This window comes from Anser brachyrhynchus (genome assembly GCF_964034855.1).
Source record: "Anser brachyrhynchus genome assembly, chromosome: 18".
Lineage (NCBI taxonomy): Eukaryota > Metazoa > Chordata > Aves > Anseriformes > Anatidae > Anser > Anser brachyrhynchus.
The window spans coordinates 7,505,134-7,532,862 of record NC_137711.1 but is presented as its reverse complement, the minus strand read 5'-3'; the positions used below and the strand labels follow the sequence as shown (position 1 = coordinate 7,532,862).

Here is a 27,729-nt window from a genome sequence, read left to right as displayed (position 1 = left end):
AGCAATCAGCCCAGATCAGCAATGAGCACTTCTCGCCTTCTCAGCTTGGCTGTGAGGTCCTGTAAAGACTCCTGGAATTTGGACACCAGTGTAGAGGCCCGAGGCCTAAGCCCTTTGCCCCTGGCCCCCAGATCCCTTTGCTGACTGTAGGTAGCTTTAGCCTTCTGGAAAATGTGAGACACCACCTGGAAAGACAAAGAAATTTACCAGAGTTCACTCTGCTATGTGCAAAGAACAAATCTCTTCTATCTGAAACTGGGGAATTAGTCTCCTTTGCTCCCTGCAGGGCCAGGAACTACATCTGTATCTCTCTGGCAGTCTGTAAGTTTTATGTTTAAAAAAAAAAAAAAAAAAAGCATCAATTGCAGCCAAGGATTTTCTCAATTCCCAAGTATCATTCAGTAGAACAAAATTTCTCACGTGTCCTCCAGTTTCTCCCGACACCTGACCAAGGTCTTTCTGCTTCTTGCATGAAAGCAGAAGGGCTTGCTAGGTGCTAGCAACAGAGACCTTCATCCTCAACCACTACAATACCTTGAGGCGGCTCTGGGAGAAGATATCCAGCACCTCTAGACGCAGCTGGTCACGGTTTTTATTAAGAAACTTGTGGACCTGCAGAGGCAAAGTCTGATTTAACACACAGCTCAGACCAACAAAATAGGCAAACACCCTTTCATGCACACACCTCAACTCGGGGAAGAGAACTGGAGGGGTGGAACAAGAAGAAAGCCCTACAGAATGACTCTTGCTGTTCCTAGTGCCACCAAAAGCAGAGGGGAAAATGACTGCTGCTTTTTGGAAGCAGTTCCTTTTCCCCTTCACATTGTCCAACAGGCTTTGACCCCCTCACTTATCTACTTTCAGCAGCAACAGTTTTCCTGGCTTTTTCTGGGCTCTGGCACAAGTAGGCTATTGTGTAATCATGGGCACTACGTATTTTGTTTCAGCCTAGAGGCTGTTTAGTTGCCTCTACTAGCAAGAATCTCCTCATTTCTGATAGAGGGCTGCTCTAGAGGGATGTGCAGTTACAAATAGAAAGCTTTATCCCCAGCCCTCAGAGCTGGTCCATCAGGACACCCACAGCATGCTTCCAAGCTGGCCTATTGCTCCATCTGCTCCAAGTCCCCCACTGCCTCACCCGATAGGTGACAGGGCCTGCATAATGTTTCACAGTGAAGACTGGCAAAGGCAGCTTGGGCTTGGTGTACCAAGGGCTGTTTCCATGATGGTAATGACACTTCTGGAGGAAAGTGTGGTCAGTGGCCTGTAAAGGAGATGAGTAACGTTTCCCTCTACTGCAAGATATTCAGTAGCTGAAAAGCCACTGTTAAATGGAAGGTAAAAGCATGCAATAACTTGTGTAGTCTCTGTTCAATTTGTGTAACTGCCTTGCCATAACCATCCTGTGAGAGGGATCACAAAAGAAGATAAGAGCTCACCTGAGTAAGTGAAGTTTGGTCATCCAGGATACACAAGATGCCATGGGGTTTTGCAGCAATGACATCTAGGCATGACTCATTGTACATCTTGGAGACAGGAATCCAAACTAACTGCTCTTGGCTATATTCCTCCTACATGTTAAAGGCCAACCAGACAAATCCAGCCATGAAAACAAGAACAAAGTAGGGAGTTAACAGAGGGATTTGGTTTATTCTTCAGGAAGCTAGTGTTTCACTGCTGTTAGAACCTTGCCTAGAATTATCTGCTTTTGACTTACAAAACTTCTTTTAAAGCCACTAATTGTTTTCCTTATTTAAGAGAGAAAAGCTGCTCTGCTAAACAGTGATAAAGTGAACTGTGAAAGGCAACAAATCTGATAACTACACTTTCACCTCCAGGTGGATGTGGAATAGTGAATAAAATGCTACAATGAATCTACCAGAAGGAGCTTTAGAAGTACCACTGGAGTCATTGATCCAGAACAACTTGCTTATAAAATCTGTAAGAGGGAGCAAGGCTCTAAGAAACTCTTTCAATTTACTACAGAATTAGTAACAGCTATTACGTAATCAGCTCTTTGGATTAGGATCCCGTGGGTACTGCTTAAGAGAGACATGTTTATTCAGCTTCCTTTTTTCCTGCTAAAGGACAGTCTCCAGCCAAGGCTGGCTCAGCTCATTCCATATGTGCTGCCCTTCATCTGCAGGCATGAGCATCACTTACCTCTTCCTGGGCAATGACAGTCTGGCTAAAAAAATGCTGGAGACGCTCATTGGCAAAATTGATGCAGAATTGCTCTAGGCTGTTCACACCTAGATCCTGCAAAGACAAAAAGGCATTATCACTTCTAACTGACAGCCCTCTCAGGAGACTCTGTCTTCTGCAAACAATGCACGGCATCAGATGGTGCTGATCTGAGCCCCTGGTTCAGGCAGCTTGTTCTGATCAATAAGTGATAATGAACCTGGGAGACTCAAATCATATCATGTCTGCTTTGCAAGCTCTCAGCCTGAACTATTGACTAGGAGGAACAGCAGGAGGTAAGACAAGCTGTGAAGGAAAACAAAGAAGAGATCTACTCTTAGATGCACAAACTCGTGCACCATTGGTCTCAATCCATCAGTCCACACACAGATTTTAACAGGAATCTTAAATATAAAGCTCACATGCCTTGATGAATGCATGTCACTCTAAGCCTCTGCTCTGCATGTTATTTGTTTACCCCAAGACTGGGAAGCTCCCGGAAGCTCGATGGAGCAGGAACATCTGTTCTTTAGAGAGGCAGAACTAAAGCTAGTTATATGAATTATCTATGCGGCACCTTACTGCCCAGTTCATGGAAAAGTATCAAACATGCAAGGCTGACATGGTGGGAGCACCAGAAACCATTCTCGCCGTTTGAGGCTAGGCTCTTAACTGCCTGTGAGAGTTAGGACTCCACTTACAAACCAGTGCTACTTGCGATCTACCCAATCCTATTTAGTTTAGGATTGTACCTATGCCACATAGTCATGAAAAAAATGGGATGGGCTATTCCAGATGGCAACTGATAGCAAGAGCCTATAATAAAAGTGTTAAATGTCCTGAAGGAGCTCTTCTCTACTGCCTTCAAAAAAACAAATGTACCCCCCTTATCACAGGCATCTAAGTTACATGGTACAATTACTATTTCCTTTCTGGGATGGGGGGGGATCACATTTCCTCCCATCTCTGGCAGTGACTGAGGAGAATCAGCACACTCACTTGCAACCCAGAAAATATCGAAAGAATAAGAAAAGCAACCTCAAAACCATGGATGTCCACAATGCCTACAGCACAGTCCGATTCCCAGGGAGCCAACCACTCATTGATTCTCAGCAGCAGCCACTCAAAGAGCAGGTAATACAGAGTCTTGGCGATGGAGTCCCTGAGTAGGAGAGGGAAAACTAGTTAGAGCAAAACCAGCACCCTTCGGTGCATCTTACTAACAAACAGTAGCAGAAGTCACCTGGCTTCAATGGCTCCTTCTACAGACAGAGGTGTGAAGATCTGATCATAACATGTCACCTGGACACACAGAAAGAGCTGGAATTACTGTTATTATCTCACAAATATACAGTTTTTTGGAAATCCACAAGGAAGTTGGCTCAGTTAACAAATGGATTTTTTCTATTTGACCTAAGAATTTACCCAGGTCTCAAAGGAAAAAGTAGAGAGTAAAAGCACATGCTGCCATGTTAGGATGGGAGTCAGCTGGCCAAGGTATTAGGCCTGGAGCCAGCTCAGGCTACGGGAGAGCCCTCCTGTATGTGAGTTCTGTCTTTACAGTCTCTCCACCCTGCCTGAGCTGCCTTGAGGGGTTCATCCAATCTCCCATATTGATCCAGCATGTCAGCCACTTTGCAGAATTTTATCCCTGCTGTTACCTTCCAGGTTTTGGACCATCTAAGGCACTTCTGCTCACAGAGCACTGGCTAAGGCATGCATGAGATGAGAAATTGTGAATGAGAAATGGCCAAAAGGTACTCACAGTGACACGGTGAGTCACAGCACTTTGTAGGAAATCTGCGGAGACACGCAGCAAATTGGCCACGATCTGAATCTCGGTATCACTGGCGATAGCTGCATGTTCAAAGAATTCTTTCTAAGTAATGGAGAAGAGCAATAGATTCAGCTATGGACTGCGTACTAGGACCAACTAGTATTAATATTCTTAAAAGCATCTCAGCTGCACAGATGCAGGTCACTGCTTGAACAAGATACCAGCATCTGGGTTCATTTTGGTTCCTCAAACAGCTACTCAAGCTCTAACAACCTTTGGTTGTCCTTATCTAGGTCAGTCTGGAGCTTAATATTTAAGGAACTGAATAGTCTCCAAAGTCGTCCTCAGTGAAGAATAATTTCCCTGGCCCCACCACATGGGATAAGAGCAATGTTCAGCAAAAACAGCTCAATCCCAAGCTGACAAGGGTTACTGTACCTCATAGGAGGTAAAGCAGATATTCCCCAGCTGCAGAATGGCAGCAAGCACAGTCCAGGTGGAGGTCAGTTGATCGTCCGAGAGGCTGATTCCCTCCAGAGCTTGCGCCAAGACCAGAAAGTCCTCACTGTCCTCCTTCCCCACGATGTCACACGCTCTGCCCTGAGAGAACAGAAACAGATAATTGTGGTCAGCCCCTTTTCACACAGGCTGGAGCTGAGCTATCAACAGCAATTTTCAAACCAGTGGTTCAATGTTTTAAGGGCTGGAGGAATCTGAAACAAAAAGACCACGGACACTGCTAGTGGGAGGCCAGCATTCATGACAGACCAGTATCTTCTCTCTGGAGTTTGGAGAGCAAACTCTCTCTTGTCCACAGATGCCGAGTTTTAATTATGGTTCCAATATAGGCACCCCAGCTATCCCTTACCCACTGCTGGAATGCAGCTTGACAGGAGAGGGGATACCGGAATCTCCTCCAATTATGTTAACAGTTACTACCCGAAACACTACCAGAATCTGACGTATCAAAGCAAATGGGTTTCCATGCACATAGAGAGCAGTCCTGGGTTAGTCTCACCTCTGCATGATCTGATCTTTTTCCCTTTTCCTCTTTGTAGCAGACCAACAGGCTCCCAGTAGCTCAAAGGGTTTAGTTTGCAATGCAGATCCTTAGCCACTAGGAATATCACCCCTCTAACTCCCCGTGAGAATATAGGAGCATCTTTCTGCAGAAGTAATTACATCCTCTCTGCAAACGGTGCTGACTAAGCTGACAAAAAACACACTTCTATCAGAAAAGCTGCATCATATCCAGGAGGTTCTGGCAGAATAATGCAGGTGACAAGAGCAAGGTTTCCACAACGTAAGTAAACATAGCTCTGCCAGCAGACCACAGAAACACAGATCTAGGCCAGTAACAGTGTAATCCTGCTTGTTTTTTTCTCAAGTGGTAGAGGGAGATCTACTACCATCCTCCAAGGAGGACTCACCTCCATGCAGATAACTTTTCTAGCTCTTAGCATATGTCTAACAAGTATCTGTTGGGTAAGATAGGCCCTTAATTGCCCTGCCTCCTCGAGTCATTAATGGTACTTGTACTTTCCTTGCCTGAAGGAAAGATGGTATCAATCATTCCTCAAGGAATTCCTCACAAGAACACAGCTGCAACAAAGAGTTGCCCACCTGGGAAAGCTGACCCACGCAGCTGAAATTAGAAGGATTTCTTGCTGTTGTTGTGAACTCTGATATGGAAAGCATTCTCAAAAAAAGGCAATCATGTTCCAAGGTGACTTAACATAAGTATGGCAAACAATTTTCCTGTTTAAATGGATTGTCATCAGCAGTACATCACAGCAGCTGTAAATTTTCCATCCATTCACTCAGTCAATGAAACAAGTGTGTTTTGTAAAAGGTAAAAAAGAAAATCCCCTGTTCTTTTCCATTCCTCAATAAATTGCAAATGCAAGGAAAGGCAATGAGAAAAGGATATCTTCACCACGAGGTGGAGCCATGGGCCCACATGATGACTCTTTTAAAAGGCTTTCTTTAGGAACAGAAGGGACATGAAAAGTGGGAAAAAGAGCAAATAAGACACCAAGATATTTCTTCTTAGGTCAGGTGAGAGAAGGAACAAAGCAGAGTTTAGCATAGTTCTACAAGGGACACATGAGGAGAGAAGCAAAGTTATGAGATGCCTCACAAAGAGCCATGCTAATCAAACAGAAAAGATGTCTCAGCCATTTCATTCAGTTCCTGCAAAGCATCCTCACACCACTCACCTGATTCAGGTAAAAGTAAGACTCTGCCTCTTGCAAGTACAACTCCTCTTTCTGCTCCGCAGGCAACCCAGCCAGTAGCTCATAAAAAACATGGTAGTTCCTCTCACCGTGGGCCTGATGGGGAACACACTTCATAGAGTTGACTCCAAGTCCAATTCCAAAACTCTGCAGAATACATGCTGCCACAAACCAAACACTCAAAAGCTGGACACTGAACTCTCTCTGAGGGGTCAGCAAGATGATGCTAGAAATTATCTAAGAACTACTATACAAAAAGTTTTCAGAGTTTCTCACTGAGTCCTTGAGAGCATTCCATCTGAGAGCAGTCCCTTCCATGCGGCTCCAACACCTGACCTTTTCCACACTCCAGACATTAAGAAAAATTAGGTGAAGAAAGATTTAACTTTCAGTAATCCCTAATAAGTGGCTTACTTCAATCTGTTTGAGATAGAGCGAGCTCCTATTTAATTCATATAAAATAAGTGATTACCTTTTGCCATACAGAGGGAACTTATTTCTTGCTAACAGAAGAAATGGGAAGCAATTCTCATACTTATTCCCATCCCTGTTAATTAACATTAAATTTCATATTAAATATGAAAAATGGAGAGAGAAACTCATTGGTCCTCACCTGAAATACCACACGAGACTTCTCCAGCAGATACTGGGAGATGGACGTTCCCACCACGGCCCCGCTAAGCATAAGAAGACAACAGATCCTATCAGAAGCTAGTCAGATGTTTCAGATAGATCTACTTGTCTGAGGGGTTAGCAAAAGGAGTAGTTACCGAGAAACAACGATACAAGCTGGCCAACTTGGTCTGAATTTTGAAGCTTTCCAGCACTGGTGTATTGTATCGTACTATCACAGAGAAAGCAGCTATGAAACATCAAGATTCAAGTTTGGTTTCTGAAGAGCCTCCAGAGTACAAAGGAGCTTGGACTTGAATGATGCTCACACATTACATCCCGAAAATACTCCAGGAGACAAGGCAAGCACCTTTCCTTCAGACTTGTCTGATTGCTGTTGCACTATCACTGTCTCACCTAACCTTATGCATTCATTCTATATGTCCGGCTGACAGCCTGTGAGGACAGGGATCACAATTTTGTTTTGTATTTGATTTGCGCCTTTTACAAAGTTAACCTGGACCAAAAGTAGGATGTCCAAGTACTACAGCAATACTGGGCCATGCAGCCAGCATCCTGGAGTGAAGGAACGCACAAGGATCTATAGGCCTGTAAGCCTTACACGTGTCCCATGCAGATTAGGTAGATGCGTAATGAAGGGAAGAAATTAGTGGCCATCTGAATATATACAACTGATTTGAGAAGAGTCACTATGGCTTCTTTAAAGAGAGGTCCTGTCTCACAAACCTCCTGGAGTATTTTCAAGGGGGATGACAAGCATGCAGATAAGGAAGATCTGAGGAATACAGTCTACGTGAACTTCCGGAAGGTTTTTATCAAGTTGAGGAACTTTTAAGGAAAACAGACAATTATGGCAGAAGGAGGAAGGTCCTGACATGGGTAGGAGTAAATGGCTAATCCTCTTAAAAGTGGGCGGTAACCACTAGAGTTCCACAAATTGTCTGTCTTCCGGCCCTTGAGTGTAATTGAAGGTTTGATAAGTGACCTAAAAGGGAGCTGAACAGCAATATGACAAAGCTTCCTGACATTATGAAGTTATTCAAGGCAGGGAGGTTGAAGGCCAATAAGTGCAGATAGACCTTACAATACTGAATGACTGAGCAATAAAATGTCACATGAAATTCACTGTAGATAAATGTAAAGTGATACACACAAACTGAAGTAATCCCAGCTTCACATATAAACCGAGTTAACCATTGCTGCTTAGAACTGAGACTTGGAGGTTATGATAGTTCCATGAAAATGTCAGCTCAGTGTTTTGCAACAGCCAAAAAATTAAAAAATAAAAATTTAAAAAAAAATAAAAAAAAAAAAACATAAAGAACCAGAAGTTAGAAAGGCAGGTTAAAAAACAAAAAGGTGTTTTTCACAGAACTGGTTAGACCTGTAGGACACCTGCCAAAGACTGTTATAGATTCATGAAGTTTTACATGAGCTCAAGAGGAAACTGGAAAACTACAAAGTCTCAGAAAAAAACTCCTAAGCTGCTGCAAATTATTAGGGGTTAACAGAGTGTTAGAGAGAAGTGTGGTATGAATGTTTGTTGCCAGTGCTGGAGGCACAATATCGTATGACATAGCTCCTTGATATAAAGCAGTTCAGACAGTCTGATGTTCTTAATTTATCATCAATCTCGAGAGGTGAAGATCTATTTTTTTGTGGAGGAAACTAAAAGCAAAATAGGGGTGTAAACTCACCCTCCTGCTATCCTGATGATAACAAGACTGTAGTGGGGGGAGAGCTATTGCATGAACCCTATGCTCTGCTAGACCTTTTCTCACCCAAGTGCCCCTGGACAGTTGGAAGGACAGCATCCTGTGATGTTCTTTTAACTCACTGTCGCAGGTGGATGTTCAGAAGCTTCCCAAAACGACTTGAGTTGTCATTGAGGATGGTTCTGGCATTCCCAAAACTCTCCAGGATGGGTAGGACATCGCAAGGCTTGAAGAAAAGAGAACACTTAAGTAGCAATCATGTTTTTTTAGACTCCAAAGTACTGAAGTAACTGTTAATCTGAAAATCCAAAAAAGAAGGGACTTCACTGACTTGATTCTTGCTTGACTAAGGAGGCTCTTTTTGAACTTGTCTTGGTATAAGTACCTTCAGCCACTGTTGAGTTGCTCTATGAACTTTTTACCTTCACTGCTACGATCATTCACTTCACTTCTGCTCTGTGATTGTTCAGCTTCAACTCCCAAACACTGCTATAAGGTCTCTGAGGCAGGTCAAATCAAAAATTTCAAAACAGATACAAATCTTCAAACAGATAAAGCACCCTACACAGCATCAGGGCTCTCAATTACTAAAACACATCGTCTGTGGCTCCTATCTTCACGGCAGGTTCACCTTGAACCACAAGTCATCTGAAGTCCAGCTCGGTGAAACAGGAATGAAGAAACAAAATGGACAGTATGGCCTGTTTGTGCTGTCTTTGGCTTCTACCTCTTAACAAGCCGTCATAGCATAAAGCAAATCTCAGTTTCCTCTTACCTGCCTGATCCTGTGGACATCTGATCTCTGGTACAGCATAGTCAGGTATCGCATAATTGCTTTGGCAGCTTCTGTTTTACCCGAGCCACTGTGTCCACTGGAGGAATAAGAGATAAGGAAGCTGGCATCAGAACAGAATTATCTAATTTAGACACTATCAGAGGTTCTGTTACAGTAAATCATTGGAACTGTACTGACTTACAACACATGAAGATCTATCACGTTGTTCGAAACGCTGACACAAAATATGCACAAATAAGAATCCACTGTAGAATGTCAAATGTCTTCTTTTCTACTCCCCCCAAAGGCCATGAAACTAAATTCAAACTGTATTTCCACAGAGTGAAATAAAATCCCATCTCATTCATGTTTTCTACTCACAACCTTCACACAAGAGCCAGAATGATAAACGCATGGTCAGTGAAATACAAAGATGAAAGTCTTTCTTAAACAAAGAAATGAACAAGCCTTTGAAAAGCACACACATTTCTTACCTGATGATGACACACTGCTCTTGTTCTGATGACTGGGATAGCGTGTAGGCCATTTCTGCTATGGCAAAGATGTGTCTAGTTGTACAGAAAGAAAACCCCAGTTAACTGACCTCACATTTCTATTGCACAAGCACAGCACTAAAAGGCTACTCGTCACTGATCTACAGAGAGATGGGCCAACATATTGACCTAAGAAATGTGAGGAACCAGGGAAATCAGAGCTTTGTTCTTGCTGACATCAGGTTAAAAGCCATTGCAAAGTTCAGGTTCCTCCAGGACCTCCGTGACCTAACCGAAGTAACGCTCTGTGCCATGGTGCTTCATGTAAGTGACACCAGCAATATTACCTACACTCGAGGAACCTGAATACATTGTTAGCTCTGGTACGGCTGCTGAACACTTTCTGGAGCCCAAAGGGAACAGAGTTTAGGGAGTAAGTCAAGAAAGAGAAACATACGGAGCATTTTCCGAGAGCGTCCTTCGGTGGTACTGGGTAGCCACTTCTTCGGAGTAGATGCTGAGGTCTTTGAAAGGATTCACAGAAACCAAGACGTGCCCAATATAAGTCTACACCAAAAATCAGAAAGGGGAACAAATTTGTTGGCTCATTAGAATTTTCTAAATGAGGAATGCAACTGACTGGGAACACAAATATTCACACAAATACTAAAACGAGCCTTAAAGAAATACTGTATTATATTCTGATATATTATATTCTGAAATTCTGATTATATTGCCAGCTCATGCAGGATAAAACACATTTTTTCAAGCTTATTCCACTAGCTCTGGGCTGCAACACCAAAATGCTTGCAGAAAATCCAGTTTCTTCTTGAGATCCACAAACTTTACTTCGAACTGGTTTGCTAAGATGGAAGAATTCCACTAGGAGCAACTAAAGCTAAAACTGAACCCAAGCACACATATGGGTAGGCAACAAATACCAAAATTCAAGAGAAACTCTAGGACTTTGTTCTAGACATGATTCTATGGCTTTGATTTTGGCACAAATATTCCATGCTACCTCTTTTTTGAGCAAAAGCAGTGTGAGTATCCTTCTTATCACTATTCCTAGTAATGAACAAGCTCTCAAGCTACTTTGTGCAAGATCAAAGCTTCATGGAGAAAAATAAATCACTTTATCTTACAGCTCATTGTTCAGAATGAATAAGCACTGAAGAAAAATACACACACACAAAAAAACCCACTACTTCCCATACATAAATACGATTGCGATGGAACCTTTTCTTCAGACACAGCAGAACTGAACTCTCACAGACTTCCCTACAAACAGAAGAAAGAATCTGTCAACCATAAGCTTAATTGTATATGTATTGATATTAAACTTTCTGCCCTCCCAGGGATTCTGTGGGAGGCTGGGATCTGAAACTGTTCATTGCCTTCATCTGTTTCCAACGTGTCCAGGAATAAGCACATCAGAGAGAATAGAACAGCCAAAGCTCAGTGTCCAACCTGTCCATATCCGTGTGATCACAACTCCTTGCACACAGCCTTTAGAGTTGTTTCTCTAAGCAGGATCACAAGGGTAAAGGGTGCCAGGACATGCAAGACAAGAGGTGTTAGGTGCTCCTATTTCAACAACAGCATGATTAACAACCCGTGATTAAAAGCTGCTAAAGACATAGGGCCTGAGTTTGACATAGCTGAAAGCAACAGGAGTCACTAAAGCCACAGATGCCATTGTCAGTAGGCACACAACATAAAAATGTCCTTCTCCTCCTGCAAGTCTTCCCATCTTACCACCCACTTCATGCAACAAGAACAGCATTTTCCCATGTTGTAGCCAAGGATGTATAATGTGCTTTTTGTTGCTGAGCCAGCAAGAGCTTTAAGGATAACAAACAAGCCTCTGTGACCTTCGATTAGCTGCAGAATACCACTGACAACACGTACTCCAGTCTGGTTAGATCTTCAATCTCCTCAACTTCTACTCTGTGGTCTTCACCCATGTACACCTGAAATGCATGGATACGTTATTGCAAATCAGAAGTTCAGCTTCCTCCCAATATTGGAGACAACACCCGTACCTGTTTCTGCATGAAATCCATCTCCAGCATATCGTCAGTGATGTCTTCTGCCTCCCACTGATCCTTGCAGACCTTCACCACATGGCTGCTGGTCAGATGTGGATCCTTGTAGATGGCCCATTTGCTGAGGTTCTCAATGGTGATTTGTGGGAGCAGCAATTCAGAGTTCAACCATGCCACAGGATCACATCCCTGAGCCTGCTGCTGGGACCAGTGAACACAAGGTATGGCTTTGGAACTTACAGTCTGGAGGCCACCTGAATTCTCTTTGACATCCACCTCCCTGGAATATTCTGTTGTACATGTTGGATCCTCTTTTTGAGGTGGAAAGAAGCCTGGAGCACAACAATAATTTCCAGATGCTTTTGAAGAAAGGGAAAGGTGAGCATCTTTGTGGTGAGGCTGCAAATTTTGTCCAGTGGACAAATGGGATGTGGCAGCACTCTCAGGTGTTTTCATCTGCTGGGGCAAGGAGCTCAGAAGGTTGGTCACTCTGCACTGGGGTGCAGTAGATGTCACCTGTCTTGTACTTGTTGATGCAAACATTTCACTATTGCAGGAATATTGTTCGCTGTTTCTCTGAAGGCTTTGATCCATCAAAGATCTGTGGAGGTCACACTTGAATCCACAGCCCTGTTGCACAGGCATCACAGATCTTCTGTCTGATAGAGCTCTCAGTTTCTCTAGGGAACGGCCATTTCCAGAGACCGCAGGTACGGAGGTCTTTGACTTAACCATGCTGTGCATTCTGGGGAGAACTATAGCGAACTTGGCATCAGGAATATTGTTCTTGTCCTCATCCAAGCTAAGCAAGTATGGAAAAGAAGTGGTTCCATGAAGAGGGGAATCACCAGAAGGCAAATCAGCACGTCCCAGTTCCTCTGATGTTTTAGGGCCCCCTCTCCCCTCCGCTAATGGAGGAAAAGATCCTTTGTCATTCATCTCACCCGTCCCCAGCTGTGCGGCTACATCAGAGCAGGTTTTGTCAGACTGACCAACCCACCCAGCAGTACTTACAATCCTGATAGCCATTCTACTTCTCAGCCAGAAAGGCTTACTGCTCCTCTTCCTCTTCCCAAATTTCTTCAAGAGCCATCCTGAAATACCAATTGCACGTGCCACGCTCAAAAGGCGAGCTTTCAGGCTTGCTTTCTTGGAAGGTTTTTGACCAAGCCGGGTGGTGACTTTTCTAAAAGTAGAATGGGTGGTGTGCAAGTACTTGGATCCTTTCCCATCACGCACATTTGCTTTTTCAGAAGGTGCCTCTGCAACTACTTCTTCTGCTTTCTCTTTTTTTGCCTCAAAAGTCTGGTGTGAACCCAGTTTAATTTTTCCAGTAACTTTTCCAACTTTCTTCTTCTTGCCAAGGTGCTGCTTATCAGATGATTTTTTTGTAATAGAGGAGCAGCTTGACACACTTGAAAGACTTAATCTTTTCTCTCCTAAACTCTGAGCTATGTTGGTTTCCTTCTGTGTACTGAAGGTTTGTAGAGTTGTAGGTTTTGAACAGACGCTTCGAACATTTTTCAGTTCAGAGCTGGTTTCCAAAGCCATCTGGGCAGGATTTAGTTTACAGCTTGTTAATAGTTTGGTCTCAGCATTTTTATGTTTGCTTTTCAGATTGAGAAGGATTTGGGATTGAGAAGAGTATTTCTTAGTAAGCATCATCGCTGCTACCGCCTGCTTGCTGCAGTCTGAAGAACCATCCCTCTGTATACGTCCTACCACTTTACCTCGTTCTGCACTCTCACATTTCATGCATTTCTCTGTCAATGTCAATTGCTGCTTGAAAAGCAAAGGGCTGTCTTCCAGTGTGCTGCCTTCACCATTCACCTTTTTTTCCTGTTCAGTTCCCTGAAGTACTTTGCTAATGGGGAGTTTTGCTTTCACAGCACTAGGCAGTGGTTTTCTCGCCCTTTCTTTTCCTTTTTCAGCATTCACTTCAGTGCTGTTCTCCCCACTGTCACTAGAATTATCATGTTCATCTTTTGACATATCCTGAACCTTGTCATTTTCTAACATATTTTCCTTGCTTCCTGTGGTATTACCATTTTCTCTGTTCTTAGGACATATGAGTTGGGATCCTGAAATGCTCACATCATCACTTTCCTCACTGCTCTCAGCTAGAGTAGATCTTGGATGTCTTGGCATGTCATCTTGCTTCCTCATTTTCTCCTCCGCCTCTAATCCTGCAAAGTCAGTGCCTTCCTCCTCAGATTCTTTCCTTCCATCTGTGGTCACCTGCTCTCTTTCAGTCTTACTAGATGCTTCATTGCTTTCACCGGGTAGTTCCTTGTAGCCTTTTCCTTCAGCCACAGGAATATCTTCCAGCATAGCTTCTTTCTCACTGGTGCTATCTTCTGAAGTGTTACTCTTCTCTTCGCTGCTTGCAGTGCTGTCCACTGAAGTCTCTTTTTTATAGGCACAATGGCTTTCATTGCTGGAGTCAGAACCAGAGTTATTGGAGGTTTCCAGGAAATTTTCTTCTGCACTTCCAGTGACCGTAATCTGGGTACGTTTTCTAACTTGCTTTTTCCCTATTCTCTCACCTTTTTCCCTTGTAATTCTGCCTTGGAACTGAGAACCTGACTTCTGCTTAGAAGTTTTCTTAATGCCATGATCCTCATTGTACTTCTTCCTATGCATGGCATTATGTGCCTTCTGTGGCAAGTTGTGTTTCTGAAAAGAGCCTTCAACACTCTGTACTGCAGAGGACCCTACAGACTCTGAGTCGCTGACTTTTTCAATAACACTAGGATGCTTTCCACGCTTCCTTTTAATACTGCATTTCTTGCTGTTTGTGGCAGTCTTTTCCTCCTTATCACTGTTGTCCACACTTTCTTGTACTGATGTCATCTCCTGTGGTTTGCAGGCCTTTGCTTTTTTCCTCTTTAACTTGGACACTAATTGTTCTCCATGTTTTCTCCCCAAACCAGATTCTTTTTTATCATTTCTCTCATAGACTCTCTCTCCCATGAATAGCTGTTTGTGGCCATTCTCTTTGCTTTCCTTGGCTGGCCCTTGGGTTTTTAAAGGGTCTTGCTCAAGGTTGTCATCTTTTTCAGGCAACGACTCTTTGTTTTTCAACTGACTTTTGCTCTTACCTTCCCACCGTCTCCCATAATGGTTCTTTGAATCTCCTGGGGAGCTTACCTTTTTCTCATGATTCAATGTTTTGTCTTTTCCAACCTTTTTGTGCTGAGTTTTGGATCGGTAAGGAGGCATTTCTCCAGCGTTCAGGAGTATGTGCAAGTTTATCTTAATTCACCTATAAAAGGAAACGTGTATTCTGCTGTGAAACAAGCTACAAAGAGAGGCCAGATCCTCCTAAGTCGTAATTATTTCATTTCTATAAAACTGAAAAAATGCTTGCATCTGAAGAGTGCCAAACTGACTGTTTTGCACCACGTTAGCCTCTGTTTGATTTTGTCATAAATCACCCATATTTTCTTCCCTTATTATGACTCTTGCCAGAGGCTAGTGGTACATGCAACTGAGTGAATGCCCATGATTTTCCACAGGTGACAAAGGTTTGGCCACAGGGTAGTTTAAGAAAGAACGATTACTTTATTTCAGCTTTTGCTTCTCCAATAACCTTATTTGTACTGAAGATGAGAAGAACACATCTAATGATCTATGCTATATGAATGAACAGGACATAGTTAACTCAGTTTCCTAGGTATTCAGAATCTCAGTTGGACCAATATGAACAACGCTGGCTTGAAGGCTGAAAATACACCATACTGAGTAGATGTTGTATCACTGAGTTAAACTGAAATGACTGCAACTGATCGTTTAAAAAATAAAATGAAAATACATGTCAAACCGTACAAGCTAAGTTGATACTGCAGTACTAGCATCTACAAGCTGAGATAACGCTTAAGTACTAGAGATGACGCAAAAATAAAAGCCTCATTTTAATGTGTGCATTTGTTACCCTTCCCCCTTTCATTTGAACACTTGCCTCTTAACAAGCAAGTGCTTGGTAAATTTAAATATATATGGTAATGATAAATAAATAGTATTAAAATAGTATTAAACTGTATTCAGTTTTCCACAGGATAACCTTTTAAATCTTCTGCAGTGGAAGAGAAGGACATGGTTGAATAGATCGTGCTCAAGATTTGACCTGTCATGAACCCGTAGCTGAGCCCAAATAACATTTTTATGAGGAAACCAGCTGTCATAGCAAATACTATTTGTCCCTGAACAGCTCTGCTGAAATCTATCTGGACAAAAGGGTAAATAAATATGTGAATTAACATGAAATGGGAAAGAAAAGGAAGAAATAATGTGGTAGAAAAACAAATATAGGAGAATAGACGATAACAATAAAAATCCAAACAGGTAAATTGATAATCGCTGCAGGAAGAAGCAGCTGAAACTAAGTAGGTTAACTTTGTAGCGCGAGTCCACACTTTGATATCCACTGGCATAAGATTGCTTTTATTTAGGATAGCGTCTGCAGGAAAAGGATTTTCAAATCAGTATAACTGATTCTACATCATGATTTTTGTTGAAACATAACTGTATTGAAAAAACACCTAGATAAACCCTGGCAAACAAGTATATGCTAAACAAAACTCCTAATACAGACCCATTTCATGTCTGCAGAGTTGCAAGACTCCATCTTTTCTTTTTCATCGTGTTCCATGAACAAACATTCAATGTCTTCCAGGATCTGGCTAAACTGAGTTAGAAGTCAGAAACAAATAATACTCCATTATGTAAAGGCATCTCCACACAGCTCCTCTTAAGTGCACTGCTATTAGCTAGCAGTCTAGGAAATGTTCAGTATTATAAGTGCTAATCAGCATTACTTATCTCTTTATCTTTCCTCTAATCACACAGGCAGGAAACAAAGGATGTAAAAATACCCAAAGGATTAGTCCCGATCTTTCAGCCTGTTGGAAAATATCACTTTTATCCTTTCCAGTTATACAGCTCCTTTATGAGTCAACCTCTTGCTGCTTCAGATGGACCAAACACCGCTTGGGCTCCAGACTCCAGTTCATTTGTCTGAATGAGGTGCTAGTGGCAGAACCTACTTCTGATTGTCACTAAACACTTCAAGACAAACCCGGAAAACAGTAAGGGCATAACTAAAAGGAAATGATGGGCTGGAAATGAAAACTGGAAGGTGAACGTAACATCTTTCCAGAAGGAAAAAGTAAAAAGCTTCCTGTAAGGGATATTTGTAACTAATGTTGAGATGACATTAGTCAATGATGTGCAAGGAAGAAAGCAGCACACAGGCAGACTCCATTATCTATTTTGTCCTCTCCCCTCTTTCTATGAGAAACTCTTCTCTCCCTTTTCTCCTATTTTTTTCTTTTTCCAGCCAACTCCACAGGCAGAAGAGAAGCTTCCGCCCATTGTATCTTCATGATTTCTCTCAGTAGGTAATAAAGGACCAAGCAGACACGATTTTGTTAGTAATTCCTGCCTTCATCATAACTCTGAAACGTTAATGTAGTTATCAAAAGACAAATATAGGAAGCCTTCAGTCAGATGCGGGACTATTGTGGGATGCTGGCAACATATTTGTTTCACAGCTCTGAACCTTGCATCTCAGTAAGCATGGATGCAGTGTACAAACTTTGACAGCAGTGCCCAAAAGCAATGGGGATGGCAAAGGCACACAAGAGATGGTAGGCAATTTCTGATAAATGGGATTGAGTTGGGTGTATTAGTTACACTTGCTTTCTTCCCATCATGAAAAGTAAACCCTTGCTGGTTACTACACACATGCTGCAAGCCCAAAGGAGCTCTAAAAGAGCATACTAGGTGTATATAAAGCATGTGGTTTTATTGCAAATGCATACTACCCATATTGTGCTTTTCTGCATGGCAGAACGATCCTCCGCAACTGGAAAATCAGTGTTTCCTCCTTTCCCAGTTGCAACTCCCATGCTGAGCAAAAAGCTGCAGCTCAGAAAGCATTGTTACGTGCAGGTAAGGGTTCCTCAACATCAGGGAAAAGCAGGTCATGCAAAGAGCACTGCAGCATTCTCTCTCACCTGGCTAAAGAGACAGCAGTCAGTGTCTTTAATATTCCCTCTAAACTTGCTTTTTTACTTTGGTCTAGAGTTGATACTACTCGTAACTTCTTGGATATGTATGTTGCAAAGTGCGGAGTTTATCTCCTAACATCAAATCCTCTTCTTTTATCTCTCTCTTTAAAGAGTAGTCTAACACACAGGTCTCTAGTCACCTGATTTCTGCCCCCATGCTTAATACACCGATACTAGTGGCCTAGATCTCTAAATCCTGCTGTAGAACTTTTGTCACTGAGATTAATGGGGGCTGAATTAGACCCTAAATCCTCAGTAGGGAATAGTTGTCAATGTTGTCCTGAAGATTTAAAGCGGATACTGTTTCTCTGCAATGCCTAATGCAACAGGGAAAAAAAAAAGTCTGTTTTTATGTGTTACTGCTAGATAGTCATGTGTCTGGAAAGCTAAAGCCTTCCACAAAATAAAAGTGCTGCAATACTTGGATGACGAGAAAGATCAAGCACGTTGCCCAAATGAGTAGGGAGCTTAGACACAGGACTTCAGCTGGATTCACTTTAAAGACAGGACCCCAGACACTGAATCTGGGTTAGAGCGTGAAGGTTCTCAGTTCTTCTGAGCCAGGATTTTAGAGCTGTTTTGTAACACCACTGTTATTACTGGGAATGGTAAGATAAATATTGCTTACATAAACAATTCCTTTGACATCAGCCCTGCTTTCATTAACTGCCCTGGACCATCTGCTTCCTGGACACACTGAAGCAGGTAAAAGATCCTGCTCATCAGTTTTTCAGTTCACCTCGCTATAGCAACTCTATCTAAATCACTACAGGAAAAAGAAAAATTCAATTTTATTTTCCTTTTTAGAGAAATAAAAATATTTTACATCAGAGAAAGGAGAATCTCAATACCATTAAGAAATACAGCATGAACCTACAGACAGAAAGAAGAGCAGGTATCTCATGCTATTATTTTAAGAACGGTAGAGAAATGAGTCTCATCTTCCCTAAACACAGTATTTCAGGGTGGTTTCTCCCACCTCATACAGAGGAAAAATACAGGGAAATGCGTGGGACTTAGTCTTAGCACCTTTTATTTTCATTCAACTGTACAAATTGCTCAAGCCCCTTCTTTAACACTCTGCACAGTAAATTTCTCAACATACCTACACTGTCCGTCTTGATTCCAGCAAGCTGCTCGGCACCACATATCACAGGTGACATTCAAGTACATGATAACACGCTCGTTCTCTAGTGCCTTGCTTCCATGCAGCCTGCAGTCTGTTCCTGCGTCTTTGCAAGCCTGCCCAGCTGTGGAGTCTCACATCAGTTCTGGCTGGGCTGTGCCCAAACAACAAATGATTGTTGCATATGGAAGGAAAGTGGCATTAATAATTCAAGCTTTTTCATGGCACCTTTGAACTTTTCAACCAGCAGTGTCACCAGCTGGTTAGCAGAGTTTGGGTAAGAAGGGGAGGGATTTCACACGGGCAGGGACCAGGCTCAGACATGGTATGACATGGGAACATCTCCAAAGACTGAAAAGAAGAGCTCAATTCCAATAGCAGAAAACATCTGCTATCGTCCAAGAGACTACCACACAAGGCACAGTGAATACAGTCTAAATAAGAGCTTGGGCTGGTGAAAATTAAATCATTGGCCCCTTCTGCATCCCTGGAGCTTTATATTTCAGGGAGCCAAGCCTGGATAGCACAGGTAGCCTCTGTCCTCTTCACCTTGCCATCACCAAGCTGTCTGCTGACAACAGAAAGTAGCTTTCAGCCCAGCCCTGAAAAGACAGCAAAACTGGCACTGTGTCCTCATTATGCCTGACTCTCAGTCCAAATCAAGCAGAGACTAAATTTCTATTCAATTTGATTTTCCAAAGAGAGCCATGCACCCCTTTAAATGCAGCTTTTGCAAACAGGGCAAGGTTGCTACCAGCAGGAGTGGGCAGCAGGTGACTAGTCCATGCAAAATTGCTTCTAATTCAGTAATGGTTTAATGGTTTTCCCCTTCCTAGTTATTCTTCCTCAAAAAAGCAGAAAACAAAGCAAGCACAAATACACAGTCCACACATGCAGTCTCTGTCACCTGGTTACAAACTGACAGTGCAGCGAGTGCAGGATTTAACTCCCATGGGGATGGCCCTGGCTCTTTAAGGCAAAGTCCACTTTTACACCATACCCCTCCCAGAACAGCTTTCCAGAGGAGGTGTAGATTAAACAAGATAAACTCAGGTGAGGCCAGCAACCAGGACAAGTGACCTTAACAAAAAATGTGATTAGTGCTGTTAAGATAAGATTTCGGATGCTTAACAGCATTAGTTTGGGTGGGACCTGTTTTCCTAATTTCTTTCAAGAAACCCCTGGCTTTTATGAACTATGCATTGAGGGCTCCTCCACTAAGAAACAAAGATAAAAACCAGGCACTAAGCTGAAGAACTTAAGAAACATGCTTTACCTAAGCTTTCTGCCACTGGATGGCCCTCTTCTCCTTAGCTCATAAGAACGAGGCTGTAGAACCACAGGTCACTTACCTATTTCATCACCTTCTTTCGTTCATTGTTAGCAACTAGTGCTGTCCCTCTCTGCAGAGAAGAGAGATTCTTTTTTCAAAGACCAGAATGACTGATGTAATCTGAGTCATGAATTCCTCATCCTATCTTGGAAAAAAAAAAAAAGAAAAAAAGAAAAAAAAAAAAGCCCTGGGGGCTCTTAGCTCTAACTTTCTAATACTTGTGTGTGTGTCAGGGTAGGGGGAACTTCTCTGGAAAAAGCCAAGCCTTCCCAGCTCCTGTGAACTAACAAACCGTGGCTCTAACAAACTGTGTCATTATCAGCTGGAACCTCTTCAAGGCTCTGCATACTCAAGCCAGACCCAGAGCCCTCTATGTTTCTTTCATTTCTTTGATTTGTCAGAAGTCTCAGACATTATGATAGGGTTTTGCCTGAGGATGGCTGAGAAGAAAGTACTGATCAAGTTGGCTTTCTTATCACAGTATCATCTGCTTTGAGTTACACTAAGATGAGAGAGGCTAAATTGTTTCTGTGCAAATATTCCCTCTCCACCTTCGCTTAGTCTCAGGCCTATCTGCCTCAGCACCTCTAACCTGAATTCTCCGCACAGACTAAACACCGTGATTGTCTGTTAAGGCGCTCCTAGCAAGATGCCGGCAGTTTGTTCCTGTCTTTTAATGCTTACCTCTCCCTGGTAAGCAACAGGAAAAGTGAGACATTTCCAGATTTCATCCTCAGACCGCTGAGCAGACCGGACAGTGGAGTTTGTGGCCTGAGACTTGGGTTCAATGCCCACCACAGCCACGGATTTACCACGTGGTTTTGCTCGAGTTATCCCTTCAATGACAAGACAGATTCACTTCAGACAAGAGTAGGAGTACTGATAAACCCACCCTAATGCAGTGCCTTCAGCATTTGGTACATGCAATGACAACTAAGTCATATTTGGAACTAAAATCTTGCTTGTACCTTCCCAGCTGCACTTCCCTTCTTCCCCTCTGTCCATTTCCGTCTGGACACGCAGGCTTGGCAAGACAATGATGGGCTGGAGAAGAAGCTGGAAGTACACTGCCTTTGCCTGCTGTGTGCTGCCCTGGGATACCAGTACCAAGGGGCATTTCCAGCTAGCCAACTCCTCTGACCTAAAAGCCCTTTTACCTTGGAGAAACAGCTTTAACCAGGGAATCCAGCAGCAGATGGAAGGAAGGAACAGAAGGCTTTAAAGGAGGCTTCATTCTGTAAGAGAAGGCTCTCCCATTTTCCTAATGATTCCTTTATGTACAGAAAACATTAGGTCCTTTCATCTAGCATTTGGCCACTGCTAAATTTAAAATGTTATTAAAGAGAGAAAACACATCAGACGCACTTTTTCAGTGCAAATTCTTCTTAAATCAACAACAGAAAATAAAAGCATTCATGTCATTGCACTAAAGAGCTAAGAAAGTCATTGAATTAAACAAAAAAGGCTAAATCACATTTAGACAACTAGAAACTAGTCATGACTGACCAGAAAAAATGACACTTCGCATAGGTTCAGAGCAACCTTGTTTGTCTAGTGGTAGTCTGTGAAAGGGGATGGACAGTGCTGTGCCTAACAGCTTTTAAGATGAAACTTAATAAATGTACAGGTAGGATGTTGATATGGTTTCATTCCATAGCAAGCAGAGGTGATGACCCCGTCACGACCCTACTGCCCTATGTCCTATAATGGTGGGTTAAAAATATTCCTAACTTTCATTGCATGAATATAAAATATCTATGCTCTTTCTTCCATATTACAACCTTCCTCCTATAGAGGGAAAACATCCTCCCTTAAGCCTGTACCTCAGGCTAGTGAAAGAGAATTCCTGTCCTCTCCTTGCTTCAAGCTCATAAGGCCTCTGACCCCTTCCCCCAGCTATTTTAAGATGAGCCAGGAGGTCTCCAAGGTCTTCTTCCCCAACAGTAACCTGAGGAAGCCAAATAAAGTATTCATGACTGCAAGAAGAAACCAAAACAATTAAGTTACACACGTTTGAAAACAGCCTCCTTGAATATTTCAGGAGCGCTTTGTTGCCCTATTGTCTGCCATTCCGTGAGGCTGGATGGTCCCCTTGCACTGGAAGCCAACATCCCATGGCCTCTGCCCAAAGGTCAGCCAAAACGACAGACTGACACCCTGTACAGATGGTATTACACCCCACTGGAGGGACAGACTTTATATGGGTCTGAGCCAAAAGACTCAGCCAAGACCCAGCTCAAGCTTCCTCCTTTTAATCCCTTCATCTAACTCTGTTATTATTGCCTAAAAAGAGCAAAATGAAGATGCACGGTCAGGCAAATCTCTACTAATTTTTTTCTTGCTGGTTTCATAACCAGAACAGGTAACAGACTAACTGGTGAAGTAACAACAGCATTGGGAACCATGGCATGATTAGATACAAGCGAACAGGCCCACCTGGCATTCTACTAAATCTTCGCTACTGGTGTGTCCTGTGCTAGCTAGAGTGTAACTAAAGAGAATGCAACCACTTGAGCTTCCCTCATACCTTCTTTTCACTTGGCACACTTAAGTGCCTGGGTGGCCTCAAATAAAGCACCATCCTTGTTCCCCTTTCCCTTTTCTGTGTATCTGGGAACCATGGATTTGATACAGAACTTGTCTGAGTTGGTGAAATCCCCTGGATTTGACCTGTTTTTCAATCCAATTATAGACAAATGTGAGAGAGTTTCCCCACCGCGTGGGCTACAGCTGTGGCTGCCCCCAGGACCTGTTCTCCTGTGAGAAATGACTTCTCTGCCAAAGGCAGCATAGCCCCTGAAGTATAAATCAAAAGATCAAAGTGGAAAAGTTAAGATTGTCTGGACTGAAGCGATTACACCCAGGTATTTGAGAATCCCCAGCAGAACCTAATGAGCTTGCAGAGATAAAGGTAGAAGGAATCAAGCAGATAGAGGTGAGGTTTCATATTACAGCTAAACTAACTTTATGACTGTCATCTGAAAGGGGCTGCTCCTTCCTTCTAGTCTGACCCACATTCCTCAGTTGTTTCCCTTGCACCAGTTCTGGTGGTCATGTTGATACAATAGCCCATCTAATAACGGAGGAAAAAGATTTGGCAGACGTGTCTTTTTTCCACTGTAAATATTTTATTTCTTTAACCTGTAAATAGATTCCTGTTGATTTTACAAGAGGTAAAGTCTCTCCACGTGCACAGGACATCTTCATAAGTAATAAATATATCTTAACAGATACCATTTTAAAAATGAAACCTGAGTCATTTCCATACATTATACATTCTAATGGAAAGTTCCTTTTCTCTTCGTAAGCAATCCTGAGACAAGCACATCAGTGAGCAAGCTAACCTGCTGAACAGCAGCATATGTTTAGCCTTACGAAATAAAAGATTGCAGCTACTATCTGCTGCTTCTTGTCAAAGAAAATCTACCAGTGTTAATGGCACCTGCCTCCAATGTTATCAACTAACGAAGCACACAGAGGTCTAATACATTCTTTTATGGCTGTGATGCGAACTACTGAGACATGAGCATTTTTCTTGTGCACTAAAAAAAAATTACCAGATGAAGACCCTACCCTCAAGCAGGGTTTTCTAATGGTTGAACAAACAAAACAAACCAACTTCTACGTAACAGTTGAATGGGCATAAAGAACAGTAGGTAGGAATCTACTTGTGCAGCATCATTAAACAGAGCTGAAAGGGACTAGGAGCAGTTTACATTCAACCCAAGCTTGGAGTCTTTGAAAATGCAACAGACTTCAGATAGATGACATGATACCATTTCCCTTTGAAATTCTTACGTCCCACTTGTCCTGAAAAAGGCTAGGTTTAGCTAGGGTAAGACCTGAATGTTGCTCAGCTGAGAGTCCAGCCACTGTGACTTCCAGTTGTTTTTAGTAAAGGTTCCTTTCTATGCTTTCTGAGCCTTTAGGTCTGAGGCATTGCTACCTGCAGGGGTACATGTGGAGTTCCCAGCAAGTCTATGAAGCTAGCCTGTTAAAGGTTAATTCTATAGTAGGTGGTTATCACAAAGTGCTTATCTTTTTTTTTTCCAGAAAATGTGCCTTACGGGCCTAACTTGACGTAACTGAATTTCCTTGAAATGGATTTTTTAAAGTCTTCGTTACTATTCGTTAGCATTCAAAATGTCTTCCTGTAATGAGAGTAAAGGAAAATATCACCGGGTCTGAACAGATAGCCAGTTGGGGACTATCATACCTTCTTTAGTTACAAACCTGGGTTTCATCTGCTCTTATCTGTGTTAGTTAGAATCGGAACAGCAGGATGTATATGCCTGTAAAACAACCAGACCCTTTAAGAATACTTCCACCAAATTCAAGTGTGACTAAAAGAACAGACACTTCCACAACCAATAATCCTCGGATTTTGGAATACAGCTCCCTCAGCAATAGCTTAAACTGCTTTCAACTCAGTATACCACCTAAGCTATCCATTTCTCCCAAAGCAACACTAAACCTTTACTTGAACTCGTGTATTCCCTGTACTCTTCCTTGGACTCTTACCTCCATCAAGACTTGAGCTGTAACATCTGACTTTGAGATGGCATTCAGCAGCTCAGAGATGTCCTTGTGTAGAAGATATGTTTAAGAGCTCAGCCTGTTTTTCAAGAGCTCGGCACAGCAATCTGATAAAGCTAAATTCCCTTTGAGGAGAGTGTGAGCAGAATCCAAGCATCTCTTATTGAAGTCACTGCCCTAAGCACAAGCAGAGAACAGGAGACAGACTTCAAACAAATGAACAACATTCAAAGACTCTTTAGGAATAAGCACACGAGACGCAGGCTCATTTGCCACAGAAGCTTATAGGAGGAAATGAGAGCTGTATCTTCTGAGGATGAAGTACAAGCTCGGCTTTCCTAGAGAAGAAATGGGTTCCTCCTACCTAGGAGAACCCTCCCCAGCTGCTGACAGCATTTGCTCAGGACCATTCATCTTGAAGACTGACCCTCACCAAAAAGGCACCTTTAAGCATAACTTAGCTCTGGACACAAAAGCTATGCCAAAAAGTGCTGGAGGGCAGCACTCTTTACTTATTTAGCTGAGGAAGAGGTGTGTAGTGTGGTAATTTAAGTACCTTCTCAGCTAATTTCCTCTCACCTGAAACAGGCCATAAGCACAAAGAGCCTTTGTTGTGCTTTGGCCAGCTCTCTTCCTGCCATCCCCACCATTCAGTCAACATTTAGAAAAATATCCTGAGATACACGAGGAAAATAAGGACTTGGTTTACAGAGTCTTGTTTCATTACAAGAAAACTAGTTCCTCTGGAGTCCCCGGCAGACCTTTCAGGGTTTGACTTCTCTCAGCACCAGAGCTGCTGGTGGAAGAGACCGCTCGCTTGGATTTCACCCACCTCCCACACGCACTGCTTCATGGCTTTCAGTCTTATTTTAGGTGGTGAAACAAAAGTTGCTCCAGAAGCAGCAAGAGAAACAACATCACTGACCCTCTGTTGGACACCGAGGCCCAGCTTGAGGGTGAAGCAGCAGGGAGGCACGATATTTTGTGCATTTCTACCATGCTCAGCAGGCGTTCAACGGGGACAACCACTAGACCTCACCCGGGACACTTTCGCCTCACTTTCTAGGGGACAACGGTGCATCCCAGGGCTTTTCTGGCCTTCTGCAGCCGTTACTCGTTTAACGCAAGAGAAATGTTTTAACTGCCTACCTCTAGACGGCGGTGCTGGGGCCTCCATGCACGCGGCCAGGGCCTCCTCACAGCAGCCGCCATGGCGGTGCCGAGCAGCAGCGCTCTCTGCCGCCCCCCGCCGGGCAGAAAGGCTGGAAAATGCCGGGTCCCGCTCTGAGGAGACCGACGAAGCCTCTGGGTCGCCAGGGAGGGCGACTGGGAATGGAGTAGGTAGCTCCCAAGCCGAAATTTTCGCTCCTGCAAAGCGGGAGGAGACAGCAGGGTCCTTGCAAGCAGCTGTGAGAAGGGAGGCTCGGCCCTTCAGCTCTAGGAACCCATCGTGACAGAAAAACATCAAAAATAATGAAGACTCACCTCCCAGGAGGGAGGCTGTGGAGCATCCACCTTAAAGGGAAGAAATATAGCCCTCTGCTGAGGGCCTCAGCTTTTTACTGAGACTTAAGCCTACTCAGCATTGCAGCTACACTCAGTCAGTCAGTGGAAGGCAACTGCACATGCTGAGAAAAGCATTTACTTCAGTAACTTACTTCCCATGCTGTGGAGAAGACTAAGTACAGGATAAACTAGTTAGGGGTGGGAAAACAATCTTCTCTACCCACAATCATTTAGTAGTATTGTGGAATTTGCAGCTGCCACCCGAGAAAGCCAGGGCTTTTCAGCCTGCCCATCTCCACAGGCACAACACAAAGGAAAGGCTTTTCCTCATCCAGAAACCACTACCCAAGGCACTTTTAAAAGCACTGTGCTTGAGAGGGACCATTTCTACACCCATACAATAGTTGGGACATAAATTAATCAACAGTAGGATGATCTCAAGGGCTATCCTCCTGCTACAGCATAAGAATTTGTTGGTCCTCTTATATGTGCGAAGCTTGTCAAACTCCCCACAGCCATCATGACTAAGGAGGTTGATAAACTATGTGGAAATAATCCGATCACATGGGCTTGCAGCTGTCAGTTTTCTGTGACCAACAACTTGTGACAGCTATTGAAGGATCCATAGTCCTCCCACTGAGGTTTACCTCAGTGAATCAGCTACAGTTGCAACACAGTCTCCGCCTTTTCTTGAAAGAGATCACCAAGTCAAATGTGCCCTTAGGAAGGGCTGTTGGACTTCCAAGAAGAACATTTCCCCACTAAACAGTGTCTCATTCTTCTCCCATGCCAATTCAACACCAGATCACAGTCCTGCTCTTAAGAATATCTCAATCCATGAGGCAATGGAGCCAAGGGTATCCTCTGCAAGCTGAATTTAGGCAACCAACCAGGCATACATTTATTCTAGCTGCAATAGATACAAACCATAGGTTCTAAGAAACAGACCAATTAAGCTGTGAAAAATTTCATTCTCTCACTAACCAGACCTGCCTTAGGCCTTATGACTACAATGAGAAGAACATAATACTGGAAGGAAAAGTACTTTTTATGGAATTGTTAGACAAATTCAGCAAAGATTCAGTTGCTAAGTATCTGAAGAAGTCTGCTTTACTATTGAAAAAGAGCCCCTTGCCAAGATTTTCTAGAACCAGCGAATTTGGGCACTAAATATGCAACCCTATGAAAGAGCTCACATTACAAGGAAGCTTATGACCTGAAACACAGGCTACTATAAAACAGCATCCCATACCAGGTACAAACAGCTGTATTCAGATGTGGAAAATTTGGACTG

The 27,729-nt window shown here is 43.0% G+C and overlaps 1 protein-coding gene across 2 annotated transcripts; it reads right to left on the bottom strand.

Moving 5' to 3' along the window:
* Positions 1-5: 5 nt before the first annotated feature.
* On the bottom strand, positions 6-26,139 carry LOC308179944 (uncharacterized protein; the record flags this gene model as incomplete). Of its 2 annotated transcripts, XM_080560799.1 has the most annotated exons (20): positions 26,079-26,139; positions 19,040-20,463; positions 11,861-15,128; positions 11,727-11,788; positions 11,033-11,096; positions 10,273-10,382; positions 9,816-9,890; positions 9,322-9,418; positions 8,669-8,772; positions 6,812-6,875; positions 6,181-6,294; positions 4,400-4,561; positions 3,950-4,063; positions 3,428-3,504; positions 3,223-3,346; positions 2,164-2,259; positions 1,440-1,571; positions 1,139-1,264; positions 535-612; positions 6-185 (listed from the first exon to the last, which is right to left on the bottom strand). In XM_080560799.1, exons 3-20 carry the CDS (start codon positions 15,083-15,085, stop codon positions 6-8), a joined length of 5,004 nt encoding a protein of 1,667 aa, XP_080416925.1. In that variant the 5' UTR covers positions 15,086-15,128; positions 19,040-20,463; positions 26,079-26,139. The 2 variants fall into 2 exon arrangements, with proteins under 2 accessions (XP_080416925.1, XP_080416926.1); XM_080560800.1 differs by lacking the exons at positions 19,040-20,463; positions 26,079-26,139 and adding an exon at positions 16,458-19,032.
* Positions 26,140-27,729: the final 1,590 nt, after the last annotated feature.